We start from the raw sequence: 12,362 nt of genomic DNA, 5'->3' as shown, positions 1-12,362 counted from the left end.
AACGACTTATATTATTTCAATGATATTAGTATATATATCAATAATGACGCTGTCATTTTGTTAAATATTCATTTAAATACCAACAATGATAAGTTTCAATAATTAATTCATCAATCTTTAAGATAATTTCATCTAAACCGTAGGTTGCTTACAAAAATCATATCGCTTCTAATAACCGTAGTCGCTTCTTACTGACTAAAATGTGACCCTTTTCAGTTCTCATTATATATATATATATAGCCAATGCAAAAGCTTAGTAGAAACTATATAATGCTAATAAAACTTATGTTGCTACATTCCATATGACAACTGCTGTATATATGCATTATATATATAAGATTTGACATGGTTTCGGATCAAATTACAGCAGTTCGTCCAAAATGAAGAAGACGACACTGCCACAAATAGTCTAGCAGAATCTTTACTCAAGTCTATAATGGTCAATGCAGAAGCTTAGTAAAAACTATAGACCTGAGTAAAGATTCTGCTAGACTATTTTTGGCGATTTTAAACTTTAAACTGAGACGAACTTCTTGTCATTTTGATCCGAAACTTAATCAAATTGCTTCAAATTTCAGATATGAGCTCCCCTTCACGTTCCGGTTCTTTTGAGATATTAGTCACGTGAAATAGAGCTCAATTGCGGTAATCCAAAATTTGAACAATCATCTTCTTCAACCTTGAGAGTTGTTATAAAATCGATCCAAAATCATGTCAAATCTCAACAAAATTGCTTCAAATTCCAGATATGTATTCTCCTCGATGTTTCGAATTTTTTTGGGTATCACTCACTCAAAACGAAACTCGTTTGCGGTAACCCACATTTTTTATTTAGAGCTTCGAAAGTTTGTTAATGGTCGTCAATGGCTTGCAGCTCCTTCTTCACGTTTTTCAGCAACCAAATGTATATATACTTCAAGTTTAGCTTCCAGTAACGATTACCCACATAGAAGAGAAAAGGTTTTTTTTGAAAAGTTTAAAACTTAATTCCAAAGTTTTTAAAAATACAAAGAGGCCCTCATATATTTGCTAATCCTATCATTAGTAATTTCTGGAGTAAAAATAAATGAAAAAAAATAAAGGCCCTATCACTTAGAAAAAGACTTTTGGGTCCTGCCACCCCAATTGACCAAAACTCTTTTACAACAAACGAAAAAAAAGTAACACTAGTAAAATAGTAAAACATTACCGACCCTAATAGGAAATCAGAAAATATCTCATAGGCAAGTGGTAAAAATATTTACATTTGTGAGAGAGGAATAAAGGTTAACACAAAACCGAGAGGAGGGAAACACGATTGAAGAAGAAAATCAAGTTTCTTTGCCTCCCATTCCATCTTAAACCCTAATTCTCTTTTGCAACTATGAGTTACCCTAATTACGACTCCAGATACGGTGACTCAGGCTCCTACCGACAGCGTCGCAGGTACATGTTATTCTTGTTATTATTCTTAGTTATGTTAGTATATGTTTCTGCATAAACTATAGGTTCATAGATTACTAAGGTGGCAATAAAGTTTGATTCTTGATTTGTGTATTTACACTTTGCAGTGACCTAATGGGTCCACAACCTTCCATGTATCCACGGCCTATACCTGGTGGAGGTGCTTCTAGTTACGGTCGTGGTGGGCCCCCTGCTTATGGTGGTGGCCCACCGCCTATGGGTGGATCCGGCCGCGGTGGCGGCGGGTATCCACCTTTTGAAGGTGGGTATTCAAGAGGGTCGGATATGGGCCGGGCCGGGGGCGGGGGCTATGGAGGTGACAGAGTGGCTAATGGTGGGCCCGGGCGATATGGTGGTGGATCGAGCTATAGTGGAAGTAGGAGTGGTGGTGGCAGAGGTGGGGGTAGGGGTTATGATGGAGGGTATAGCGGTGGGCGTGGAGGTGGAAGGTTTAGTTCGGATGGAGGACGTGGAGGTAGGCATGGGAGATCACGAGATGATTTAGATAACCTTACTCTTCCGAAGCAAGATTTTGGAAGTTTAGTACCCTTTGAGAAGAATTTTTATATTGAACATCACTCTGTGAGGGCAATGACGGAACAGGAGGTCGTTCATTATCGTGCACGGCGTGATATTACCATTGAAGGCAATGATGTCCCTAGGCCAATTCAGATGTTCCACGAGGCGAACTTTCCTGGTATTACTGGCTTAAATGTATTATTGATGATTTTAGCTTAATCTTTTGAAATTTGTCTGATTGGAAGTTGGTGTGATAGATTATTGCCTCGAGGTTATTTCAAGACTAGGATTTGTTGAGCCCACACCTATCCAATCACAAGGATGGCCAATGGCTTTAAAGGGCAGAGACTTAATAGGAATTGCTGAAACTGGTTCTGGGAAGACTTTGGCATATTTATTGCCGGCTTTGGTCCATGTCAGCGCACAACCCCGGTTGGGTTAGTATCACTTTCCTGTTTGGTTTTATTGTTTAGACTTGCTGTCTGGTTTTTATGACTGCCTCCATTTTGAACTTTTATCCTTCAAATCCAGCACATGGTGATGGTCCAATCGTGCTAGTGTTAGCACCTACAAGAGAATTAGCTGTTCAGATTCAAGAAGAAGCTGGCAAATTTGGATCGTGTGCCAACATAAGAAGTACTTGCATATATGGTGGTGCCCCAAAAGGACCTCAAATCCGTGATCTTAAAAGAGGTATTCAGTTTCTTTGTTCGTTAACATGTTCGTATTAAATCCCTTTTTGCCAAATTGGTTTTAATACATGAAACTTCATGTCAGGAGTTGAAATTGTAATAGCAACCCCTGGTCGGTTAATAGATATGCTGGAAGCTCAACATACAAACTTGAAAAGAGTGACTTATCTCGTTTTGGACGAGGCTGATCGAATGCTGGATATGGGGTTTGAGCCTCAAATAAGGAAATTAATTTCCCAGGCATGCACAATCTTTTCTTTCTTTTTTCCTTTATGTTTTAATTGCATGACAATGCACAATTTTGTTCGATAATCAATTTTTGCCCTCATCCGTGTTAATAGGCCAAATACACATGCAGCCCCTTAAACTCCGCATTAAGTTTCACTTTGGCACCTGAACTAAGGTTTGAACCAATTAGACACTCCAACATAGTTAAAAGTGTGTCAATTAAACACAAAATGCCGACATGATAAAGTATGTATTTTTTACTTTCCTAAGGCGCGTGAGTTGGTATCAAGTAATATATTCTCTTTTTTTTCTTCTTAACAACTCATATTCTCTCTCTCTCTCTCTCTATATATATATATATATATATATATATATATATATATATATATATTTATAGATGTTACCACCTTCTTTCTCCTCCTTCCTCTTGAGTCTTGTACCGCCATCACCCTTCTCTTCTTCCAAATACTCCGTTCATTTAAAACTATTGTAGACTTATACTAAACAAAACAAAAAAGATAATCTTCTTCTCTTCATCAAATCAAGCAACGGTAAAACTTCCATGGAACTTAAGAATATGTCTGACCTAATAAACCAATAGAAACAATTCAACTTGCTACAAGTAGCGTTTATGGGTAACAAACTAAGTTGCTCGGACTCGATTGTGGGTGTCCGATACGGGTGGGGATCTAGAGGTCAGATCCTTCGTGATCTAAATTTAAGATTCAGTTTACGGATCCAGGTACAGGTGCGGGGATTCGGCTAAAAATAATTCAAATATCTAAAAATAGAGTTATATGTCTAAAATATGAGACTGAGACTTTATGTAGAAAACATATAAGGTATTCCAAGGAGAAAGTATTAATCAAGAGGAGAATCCCAAAATCCAGAAGGTGATAAAAGGGAAAGGACTGACATACAAATTTCTATATAAAGATATTCCAGTTTTGTCGATTCACCTTAGCTTTTGTTTTGATTACAAAATTATTGTATCTGTCCTGAATTTCTCTGTCGATCTTGGTTGAAGTATCCGAAATTGGTTGACCAAATCTGGTACGGATCCCACACCCACACCCACACCCATGTCGTGTCGACACGGGTGCGGCACCATAATTGAAGATTCCGAGCAACTTAGGGTAACAAAGCATGTAAATTATCAAAAAAACAGCGCATACCCTTTTTGTCCCACAGCAAGTTATCAAACACTAAACGAGCATGGAAATTATAAAAATACACGATCAAGAAGGTCGAAATTTTATACCCTTTTGGATAAAAAAAAAAAAAAAAGTAAATGCAACAACCTTTGACAATAACTGTATACTGAACTTAAAACTGGATGCTATCATATTCAACCCGAGAAACCCGATTTCGTATTCATGACACTTCCAACAGAGACCTACTATGATCTGAGCTGCGTTTTGGGGCTTAACGGGTGGGGGGTGGGGAGATAATGAAGAAATATAGAGTTGAATTAGGATCCAAGCCTAGTAACAACAACAACAACAACAACAACCCAGTTGAATCCCACAACGTGAGGTCTGGGGAGGGTAGAGTGTACGCAGACCTGACTCCTACCAAGGTAGGACGGCTGTTTCCGAAAGTACTAGTAAATAGTACTATAAATCGGCATCTGCTTGGGGTTCAACATAATGAGTTTTGGGAGGAGCTCTATTGTTAATTTTTTTTTTTTTTTTTTGGGACAAAAAATTGTAAAGGAGTTTAATGGCAGAAATTTTGTTTTTGGGCAAGGGGATGCGGAAGAAGACGAATGGGAGTGGGTATGGGGAAAGACGCCATTTCCTCCTTTTTTGTGTTAATTTTTTTGGATCAATTGTTATCAGGGCCACATGGCTTCTTTTTGTTACTTACTTTTTCCATGTCACGCGCGTGGAACTCACACTATTTATTTGTCGTCCTGATTTGCGTTTTTGTGTTTAACGGGAACACTTTTAACTATGTCGTAATGTCTAATTGGTAGAAGCCATAGTTTAGGTGTCAAAATGAAATTTTATGCCAAATTTATGGGGCCGCGTATGTATTAGCCTATTAGGCCGTGGCAATAGTTCATTATGTTCGTTCACTGTAGTGAAAAATCAGGATATCTTTTTGGGCCCTGTTCTAGTCAGACCACTACAATTTCTCAACTTCCATTGTTTTTCTTGGGAGCTGTAGTTGGATGAGTGCATTGAGTGGAACTGTCTCTGACAGTTCAGAATCATTATCTTTTTGTTTGACTTAGTTTGCAGGGGTTAGCATTTTCTTCTGGGGTTGGTATATTAACCTTTTGAGCCATTATATGAAGAGCTAACAGAATGTTTTACCAATTTTTTAATATCACTTCAGTTTGTAAATTTTGCTAGGACCATGAATAATATGTGAGAGAAGGAAGTTTTCTTGACTAATTTGCTTGGTTGATTTTGCCCCTTAAATAAGGATATTTTGCTGATAGCTGGATTTGGGGAGTGTTGAAATGTTTTAAAAGTTTGAAGGGATAATGGAGATTCTACACTTTTGTTTAATGGGTAATGGAGGGACACAACACATTCGTGTCATTGAAGAGGTTTTAACAATATATTATCAATGGAGTTTAGGTATTTTGATGAAAGTAGTCGGCAGTTTGCTTTAAACTTTGGCAAATTATGTCATCTTTGATTGGGCTGGTCTCAGACGGCTTCTGCATCTTCTCATGTAACTTAATGCAGGGTTTAACTATATATATCACACGCTTCACATGCTGAACTTCTGCATTTTCTATGGCTATGCGTGAAAGACGGATACTGCATATGTGTTTGTTTCTTCTCACTTTGTTTGAATGCGCAATAACTTGGTTCTGCTGCTTCTCGAATCCTCTAATTGTTTTTTCTTTTTTTGTTTAAAGTGGGTTGAAAATGTAATCTCTCTTTCTTAAATTCGAATGTAAGGAGTCTCAAATTTCTCATGCTTTGTTACCATGTATTTGCCTTGCTGGTATTCTTTTTCTTTGTGGGTTTGTTTGAGTTGTTGCATCATTCTGGAAAAATCCTTTGAGGGAAGCTCAGAGTCTCAGGTTAAAAATATTTTGTGATGATGCTGCAGATTAGACCAGATAGACAAACCTTGTATTGGAGTGCCACTGGCTCTCCAAGGAAGTTGAATCCTTGGCTAGACAATTTCTACGTAATCCCTATAAGGTAAGCAGTGAAGACATATTATAATTCATAACATTATATATGAGTGCATCACAAGCAACATCAGTGTATTTTAAAGGCGGGTTGGAATGTGTCTAAATGTGCTTTAAGTTGTCAGGTCATCATTGGATCTCCAGAGTTGAAAGCAAATCAATCTATAAGGCAAGTCATTGAAATAGTCACAGATTTAGAAAAGTATAGCAGGTATGATCTAATAGCCACTAATATGTTACTCGATGGGTATCCTGTACAATTTTGATTACTCATGGTTTTCTGATTCCCCAGGTTGATTGGGCTTTTGAAAGAAGTGATGGATGGAAGCAGAATCCTAATATTTGTAGAAACAAAGAAAGGATGTGATCAAGTCACAAGACAGTTGAGAATGGATGGATGGCCAGCATTATCCATCCACGGTGATAAAAGCCAGGATGAGAGGGATTGGGTCCTGGCTGATTTCAAAAGTGGCAGAAGTCCCATAATGATTGCCACTGATGTTGCTGCACGTGGTCTTGGTAGGACCAATCATGTTACGGATTAGGATTTTTTTAGTCTGTCCATTTAGGTCTTTTACACTAGAGGTAACGAGTCTCCGGCTGCTGTCAACGTTCCTGAGTAAATGATCTGTGGTTTGGGTACATAGATTCGGGACGATACCTAGGGGCACGTTAACGGTTAACCACAATAACAATGGTTTGTTCACTTGAGCAGGAGAGAATATAGGATTTATGGGAAGTGTCAATATTAGAACCATTAGTTGAACTTCGATCGAACTAGGAGCTTAAGTAAACACGTCACACTTTAGGTCCTCTTTTTTCCTTCAAAAGCTACGGTTAAAAAGAACAGTCTTTGTGTTCAACTGCAACTTTGGTAGAGTTTTGGGTTTCAGCTGGTGTTTGAACACTAATTGCCGTCTGTCAAGTTTTCCAGACATAGTTTCAGTTAAAGAATTTTCTCTTTATAAAGGCAGAAATTCGATAGTAATCCCTTTGAAACATATTATGCCAACTTTTGAGTTATCTCAAATAATTGAAGAACATATTTCTAAATAGGATGGAACTGCCTTACAGTGAGCTCTATGATGATGTGATAATGTATGGGAATTAACAACTTACACACTTCTAAAGAAGATAGATACTTTTTTGGTCTGTGTTTGATAGTTTAGTAGCATGTCATGAACTCTCCTTTTTTGGTCTGCATTGAATAGTTTGGTCACAAGAAAACTAGGGGTCGGACATTTAATTTGAAATGTGGGAATACACTTTTGAAGTTGGAGTATGTTAGAAAATTAGAGTGCTGAAAGAATCAATTTGCAGTTGGTAAATGCTAAAGTGTTCAGATAGAGGTCAATCAGTTTGAGACAACCTGAGATCAAGAGTAGGTTATAAAGGCTTCATGGAGAGAGTCCCATTCTCATCAGTGGACTTTCTTTTTGCAGCCTTTGAAGTTTTTATACAATTGCAGGTGATGTTCATTGTCTGTTGGCATAGCATCACACCCAAAACTTGTAGCTTGTCCTTCTGGATTATCTTATCCTCAAAGAGAACCAATGTTGAAACGAAGTCACATGGCTTCACTTCTTTATAAGTTTATTACCTGTGCAGTTCCTTTTACATCTATGGACTTATTGAAAGCATGCATTTTTTATTTTAGTTAGTGGAAATTTATAGGAACTTGTGAGTGTTACATTCCTTAGGGCACACAAGCTAACTGAGTAGCTGGTTGTGTTCCTTTCTACATTAAAAGTTGTTGGGTGGTTATGACTTATAATACTATGAGGACCACCCAGTATTGCATCAGTGGCATTTGAGCATTCACGCTGAATGAATGGCCAATTGCTCTTTTCTACATTTAGAAAGTTGGGTGGTGGGTATAAAGGGGGATATGTGGGTGCTTTCAACTGAATTTATTTTGGGTTTAAAACATATTACCAATTGCCTCTATGAATAATACTTATAAGAAGGAAAAACGAAACTGGTATAGAATGTGACACCTGAAATTCTAGCTGCTCATCATCAGATGAAAGGTCTTTTCTCCATTTGATTGGAAGAAAATTCGTGTTGGTTATACTTTAGGAATTTTAAGCTTAGGGAGGTGGCTTTTGTCAATTTACTTGACTTCTTCCCAAAGGGTTTGGCTCACGTCATTTTGTCTAAGGTCGAGGTTAACGTTGCCCATCCACGGTTATGGAGCTGATTGTCCTGACAGCCCGGTAGACTCATGCAAGATTATTGTGTCACTGGATTTGATTTTGGAAGTTCTGGTGGAGCTGCTCCTTATCCCTGCCAGGTTAAGGTGGGCACATTTATGTGAGAAATGTGTTATCTTACATATGGTCACTTGGATCTCAGTACTGCAGGGATAAGGTTGCAAGTATCTACTCTTTCACCAGTTGGGTGTGACTGGAGTTCTTGTTTCTTTTTTATGCAGATGTTAAGGACATAAAGTGTGTTATCAACTATGATTTCCCTTCAAGTCTCGAGGATTATATTCATAGGATTGGGAGAACTGGACGTGCAGGTGCAACTGGAACTGCCTTTACATTTTTCACCCATGCAAATGCCAAATTTACCAGAGAACTTATTAAGATCCTGCAGCAGGCAGGACAAATTGTTCCTCCTCAACTTTCTGCCTTAGCAAGGTCCGCTGGTCCTAGCTCTGGAGGTTTGTGTTCTAATCCTTAACTTTCCGAGTATTGTATGCATGTAAATCCCAAATTACAAACACAATGAATATAAAGAATTGATTTGTTTGCCTTTTTGCATTCTTGTTGCAGGGAGCAATTTCAGGTCTAGAGGACGAGGTGGCTTTGGGAACCGGGGACAGAAATCTGGATCTAACGTAATTCCTCTCGGTAGAAGGCCTTGGTAGTTACTGTGCCTATTCCAGAAGAGGGGATGCTATATACATATAGGATATGTATACTAGACATAATTTTGGGGTTTCTGCGTTCTGTTCCGCTTTCAGTGAAAAAATGTTTATTTTTCTTGCTAGCGGATTGAATTTAGTTAACTAACTTCCTTTTTAGTAGTGATCGAATTGGTTCGTTATGTTAGCATGTATTAGGAGTTTGGATATGCAGATGGAGTGTAGCATAGTTTGTGCAGGAAGAGTAATGTTATGCTGTCTGGTGCTACATTTATACCCTTTAAATTCATTGAGCAAGAAGTGACGGGTTAAGTAGCTTTTAAATCGAGCGTCAGTATGGTTTTTCCTTAATTTTGGCCAGTGTTGGTGATGGATTTGGCAGTTCTCCATTATTGATAGAACTTGTGTTACTTGCCTATTTAATTGACATTTGATAAAATAGCAACATGTCGACATACGTATCCTTTGGCTAAAGGAAATCTGAATATGGTTAACTTAAGGAATTCCAGTATTTGCTTGACAATCATGTTTTTCTATATTTCTCACCTTAGGAATCAACTTTTACCTTTTACAAGTGCAAATATTGTTAGCTACAATTTGGAAATGAACCTCAATAACATAAATGGGATGTCAGGTGGACATATATCTTTTAGCGGAAAATCAAATCGACGGCTCCTACCTTTTCAGCTCGTTCACAAGAAAATCATCAGCGTGACTTGATATCACATGACATTAACAGTAAGTTGGTCCTATGTAAAGGCTTAAATGAGACGAATTTCAGATGACTAGTGACTGATTGCTGAGAATATGGACTATGAGTTGGATTAGCGTCCTACTCCGTAGTTAGTTATATTTTGCTTACTAGCTTTCTAGGGTTGTATGTTAGTGCTTTCCACCATGTAAGTATTATTATTATTTTCAATATTAGTTTTTCACATGTAGTTTTTGTTTCATTCTTTTTCCTTCTCTGTCGTTTGGTAGTTAATTTAGTGCCCAAATTCGTCTGAAATTTGAGCCTCCAAAAGAAAAGTAGAAAATATTAACCCAGAAGAGTAGACACTAGTGATTCGAATTTTTGAAGAAAACACACAAATTGAGAACATGAGGAGAAATTTTCAAATGAACCTCTTTTTATTTCTCTTGCAACTTACGGATTTAAAGATTCTTTTTGAGCAAACTGAAAATCATACGGAAAAATGTTATATCACGATCTGAAAAAGTTATAGCAAACAATAGACGACAGTCTAATATTTTCTCAGTAAGCTTGAAAAATATAGGCATAATACATAAACAGACCCTCAAACTTGGGCTCAATTGGCAAGTAGGCACCTCAACTCGTCTCTACTTTGTCAGTTGAACTCCAATTTACAAAATGATCATCTAGACACCTCCAAAATTTATGCGCCACATCAGTGCAATAACAAGTTGTGCATAGCCACAGTTGGAGGGCACACTTGCCAGCTGAGGTCAAGTTTGAAGGTCTGTTCCTGTATTATGCCATATATGTGCTAACATTAGACCCAAGTCTAACATTTTTTGAAAGAATAATCTTTTAAGAGCTTTATTTGCACTACTTTTACAAAGATGGACAAAATCTAAAATAAGACGTAAAAAAAAAAAAAAAAAAAAAAAAAAAAAAAAAAAAGCAATATTTGCTTAAATCAGTTAAACCTGTGGTTCTTGAGGGCAGCGGGCCGTAGCCTAAACCCCAACTTAGATAAAATGTTACTCGAGGCCCAAGCCCAAAATAGTTCTTCCATCTATAAATCTCTGAAACCCTAAATCCCACCACAATCCTCGTAGGGTTCTTAACCTAATTCCCCATTCCCCTCTTCCTTGTCTCTCAGAGCCGCCGCCAGCAGAAATGACAACCCGTTTCAAGAAGAACCGTAAGAAGAGAGGTCACGTCAGTGCAGGACACGGTCGTATCGGCAAACACAGGAAGCATCCAGGTGGTCGTGGTAATGCTGGTGGTATGCATCATCACCGTATCCTTTTCGACAAGTACCATCCTGGTTACTTCGGTAAGGTAGGTATGCGTTACTTCCACAAACTCCGTAACAAGTTCTATTGCCCAACTGTTAACATCGACAAGTTATGGTCACTTGTTCCACAAGAAGTGAAGGATAAGGTTGCTGCTGGTAGTACTAAAGGGACTGCACCTGTCATTGATGTTACTCAGTATGGGTATTTTAAGGTTCTTGGAAAAGGTGTTTTGCCCGAAAATCAGGCTGTTGTTGTGAAGGCTAAGCTTATATCGAAGAATGCTGAGAAGAAGATTAAAGAGGCTGGTGGTGCTGTTGTGCTCACTGCTTAGGTTTGCCTTTTTGATTAGTAGTTTTTGGTTATTTTAATATTGCCTTTCTCGGACTTGTTTGGGTTTAAGGCGTAGTTGTTATTTTCAGTTTTGTTTTTTTATTATCAAGGGATGTTTAAACTTGTTTTTTGCTTTGAAATACATTCGGTTATTGACTATGCTTTTCTCTGGTTCAATTGGATGAGATCTTTCTTTACGAATCGTTAATCGTAGCATGTTTTGCTATATAATGTTGTATTTCTTTGCGAATGTTACCAATATATGTGTTTTTGTGACTATCCATATTAGATGAAAAAATTAGTTTACTTAAGGCGATGCAAATATTCGTATCTGCAATTAACCATTGTTTGATTATGTTAAGTGTCTTAGTTTGGTAAATCTTATGAGAGGTTTTACTTTTGAAAAACCAATTAATGAAATGTGTGGTACTTCAGTTCATCTTTGGCGGATATTTTATCTTCCCTATTGGTGTTTGATTACAAAGTTCCAAAGATGGTCATTGCTCTAGTAAAGTGTCAGTTGGGAAGATATTTAAAGTCAACTCTTTGTTGGTTGAAACTCGAATTTTGAATTGGAAATGAGTTCCTTTTGTTGTGCTTTCAACTGTGTACTGTTTGGTTGCAACACAATTTCTGGTGGGATTCATTCATTAGGGATACATAGGAATAATAGTTAGAGTATTGTGTTGCCCTCCAATAGGACTATACAGAGTAGTGGCAAGGTCGGATTGTAGTGAATCTGTTTAGAGTGTAGCTTGAAAATGAGTAAAGACATTTGTAGATTAAATTACAAACTTGACTCAGAGATCCTATTGTCTATGTTGTATTCTTTCAAACCAAGTGAATTTGTGGGTAGAAACACAGCTTTTGTTATGGAGCTGCCCTTTGGCCTCTTCCATTTTTCCCTTCAGTGCAGAAAGTACAATGTCCATTCAATCTGCGCTTTCATTGCATGCCGCAAAACGTTTAATTCTGTGGTTTTGCCTGCACTTGTTATTAGAAGTCTCTATAAGAATTGCACAGGGGTCTGCTTCATGTACAATATTGAAATCTTAATATGAATTGTGATGGCTTATTGAATTTTAGGTTCTAGAATGTTATAATTTATTATAACATATATTAATATACCCTT

General features: G+C 37.6%; 2 protein-coding genes across 2 annotated transcripts; both read left to right on the top strand.

Moving 5' to 3' along the window:
• Positions 1-1,208: 1,208 nt before the first annotated feature.
• On the top strand, positions 1,209-9,238 carry LOC132055978 (DEAD-box ATP-dependent RNA helicase 20). The gene is given in 11 exon segments (XM_059448015.1): positions 1,209-1,425; positions 1,551-2,140; positions 2,220-2,399; positions 2,494-2,655; positions 2,740-2,894; positions 5,958-5,996; positions 5,999-6,052; positions 6,168-6,253; positions 6,335-6,561; positions 8,477-8,710; positions 8,823-9,238. Coding segments are annotated over 11 exon segments (1,884 nt in total). The 5' UTR covers positions 1,209-1,363; the 3' UTR covers positions 8,918-9,238.
• A 1,457-nt stretch (positions 9,239-10,695) lies between these two features.
• On the top strand, positions 10,696-11,427 carry LOC132055977 (large ribosomal subunit protein uL15x). Its single transcript, XM_059448013.1, has one exon. The coding sequence runs from the start codon at positions 10,779-10,781 to the stop codon at positions 11,229-11,231; it is 453 nt and encodes a 150-aa protein (XP_059303996.1). The 5' UTR covers positions 10,696-10,778; the 3' UTR covers positions 11,232-11,427.
• The last annotated feature ends 935 nt before the right edge of the window (positions 11,428-12,362 follow it).

Source organism: Lycium ferocissimum, chromosome 5 (assembly GCF_029784015.1).
Source record: "Lycium ferocissimum isolate CSIRO_LF1 chromosome 5, AGI_CSIRO_Lferr_CH_V1, whole genome shotgun sequence".
Lineage (NCBI taxonomy): Eukaryota > Viridiplantae > Streptophyta > Magnoliopsida > Solanales > Solanaceae > Lycium > Lycium ferocissimum.
This window is presented reverse-complemented; position numbering and strand designations above follow the sequence as displayed.

Bases quoted from the DNA above. Each gene is read 5' to 3' on its own strand.
- LOC132055977 (XM_059448013.1), top strand. From the start codon at position 10,779: ATGACAACCCGTTTCAAGAAGAACCGTAAGAAGAGAGGTCACGTCAGT.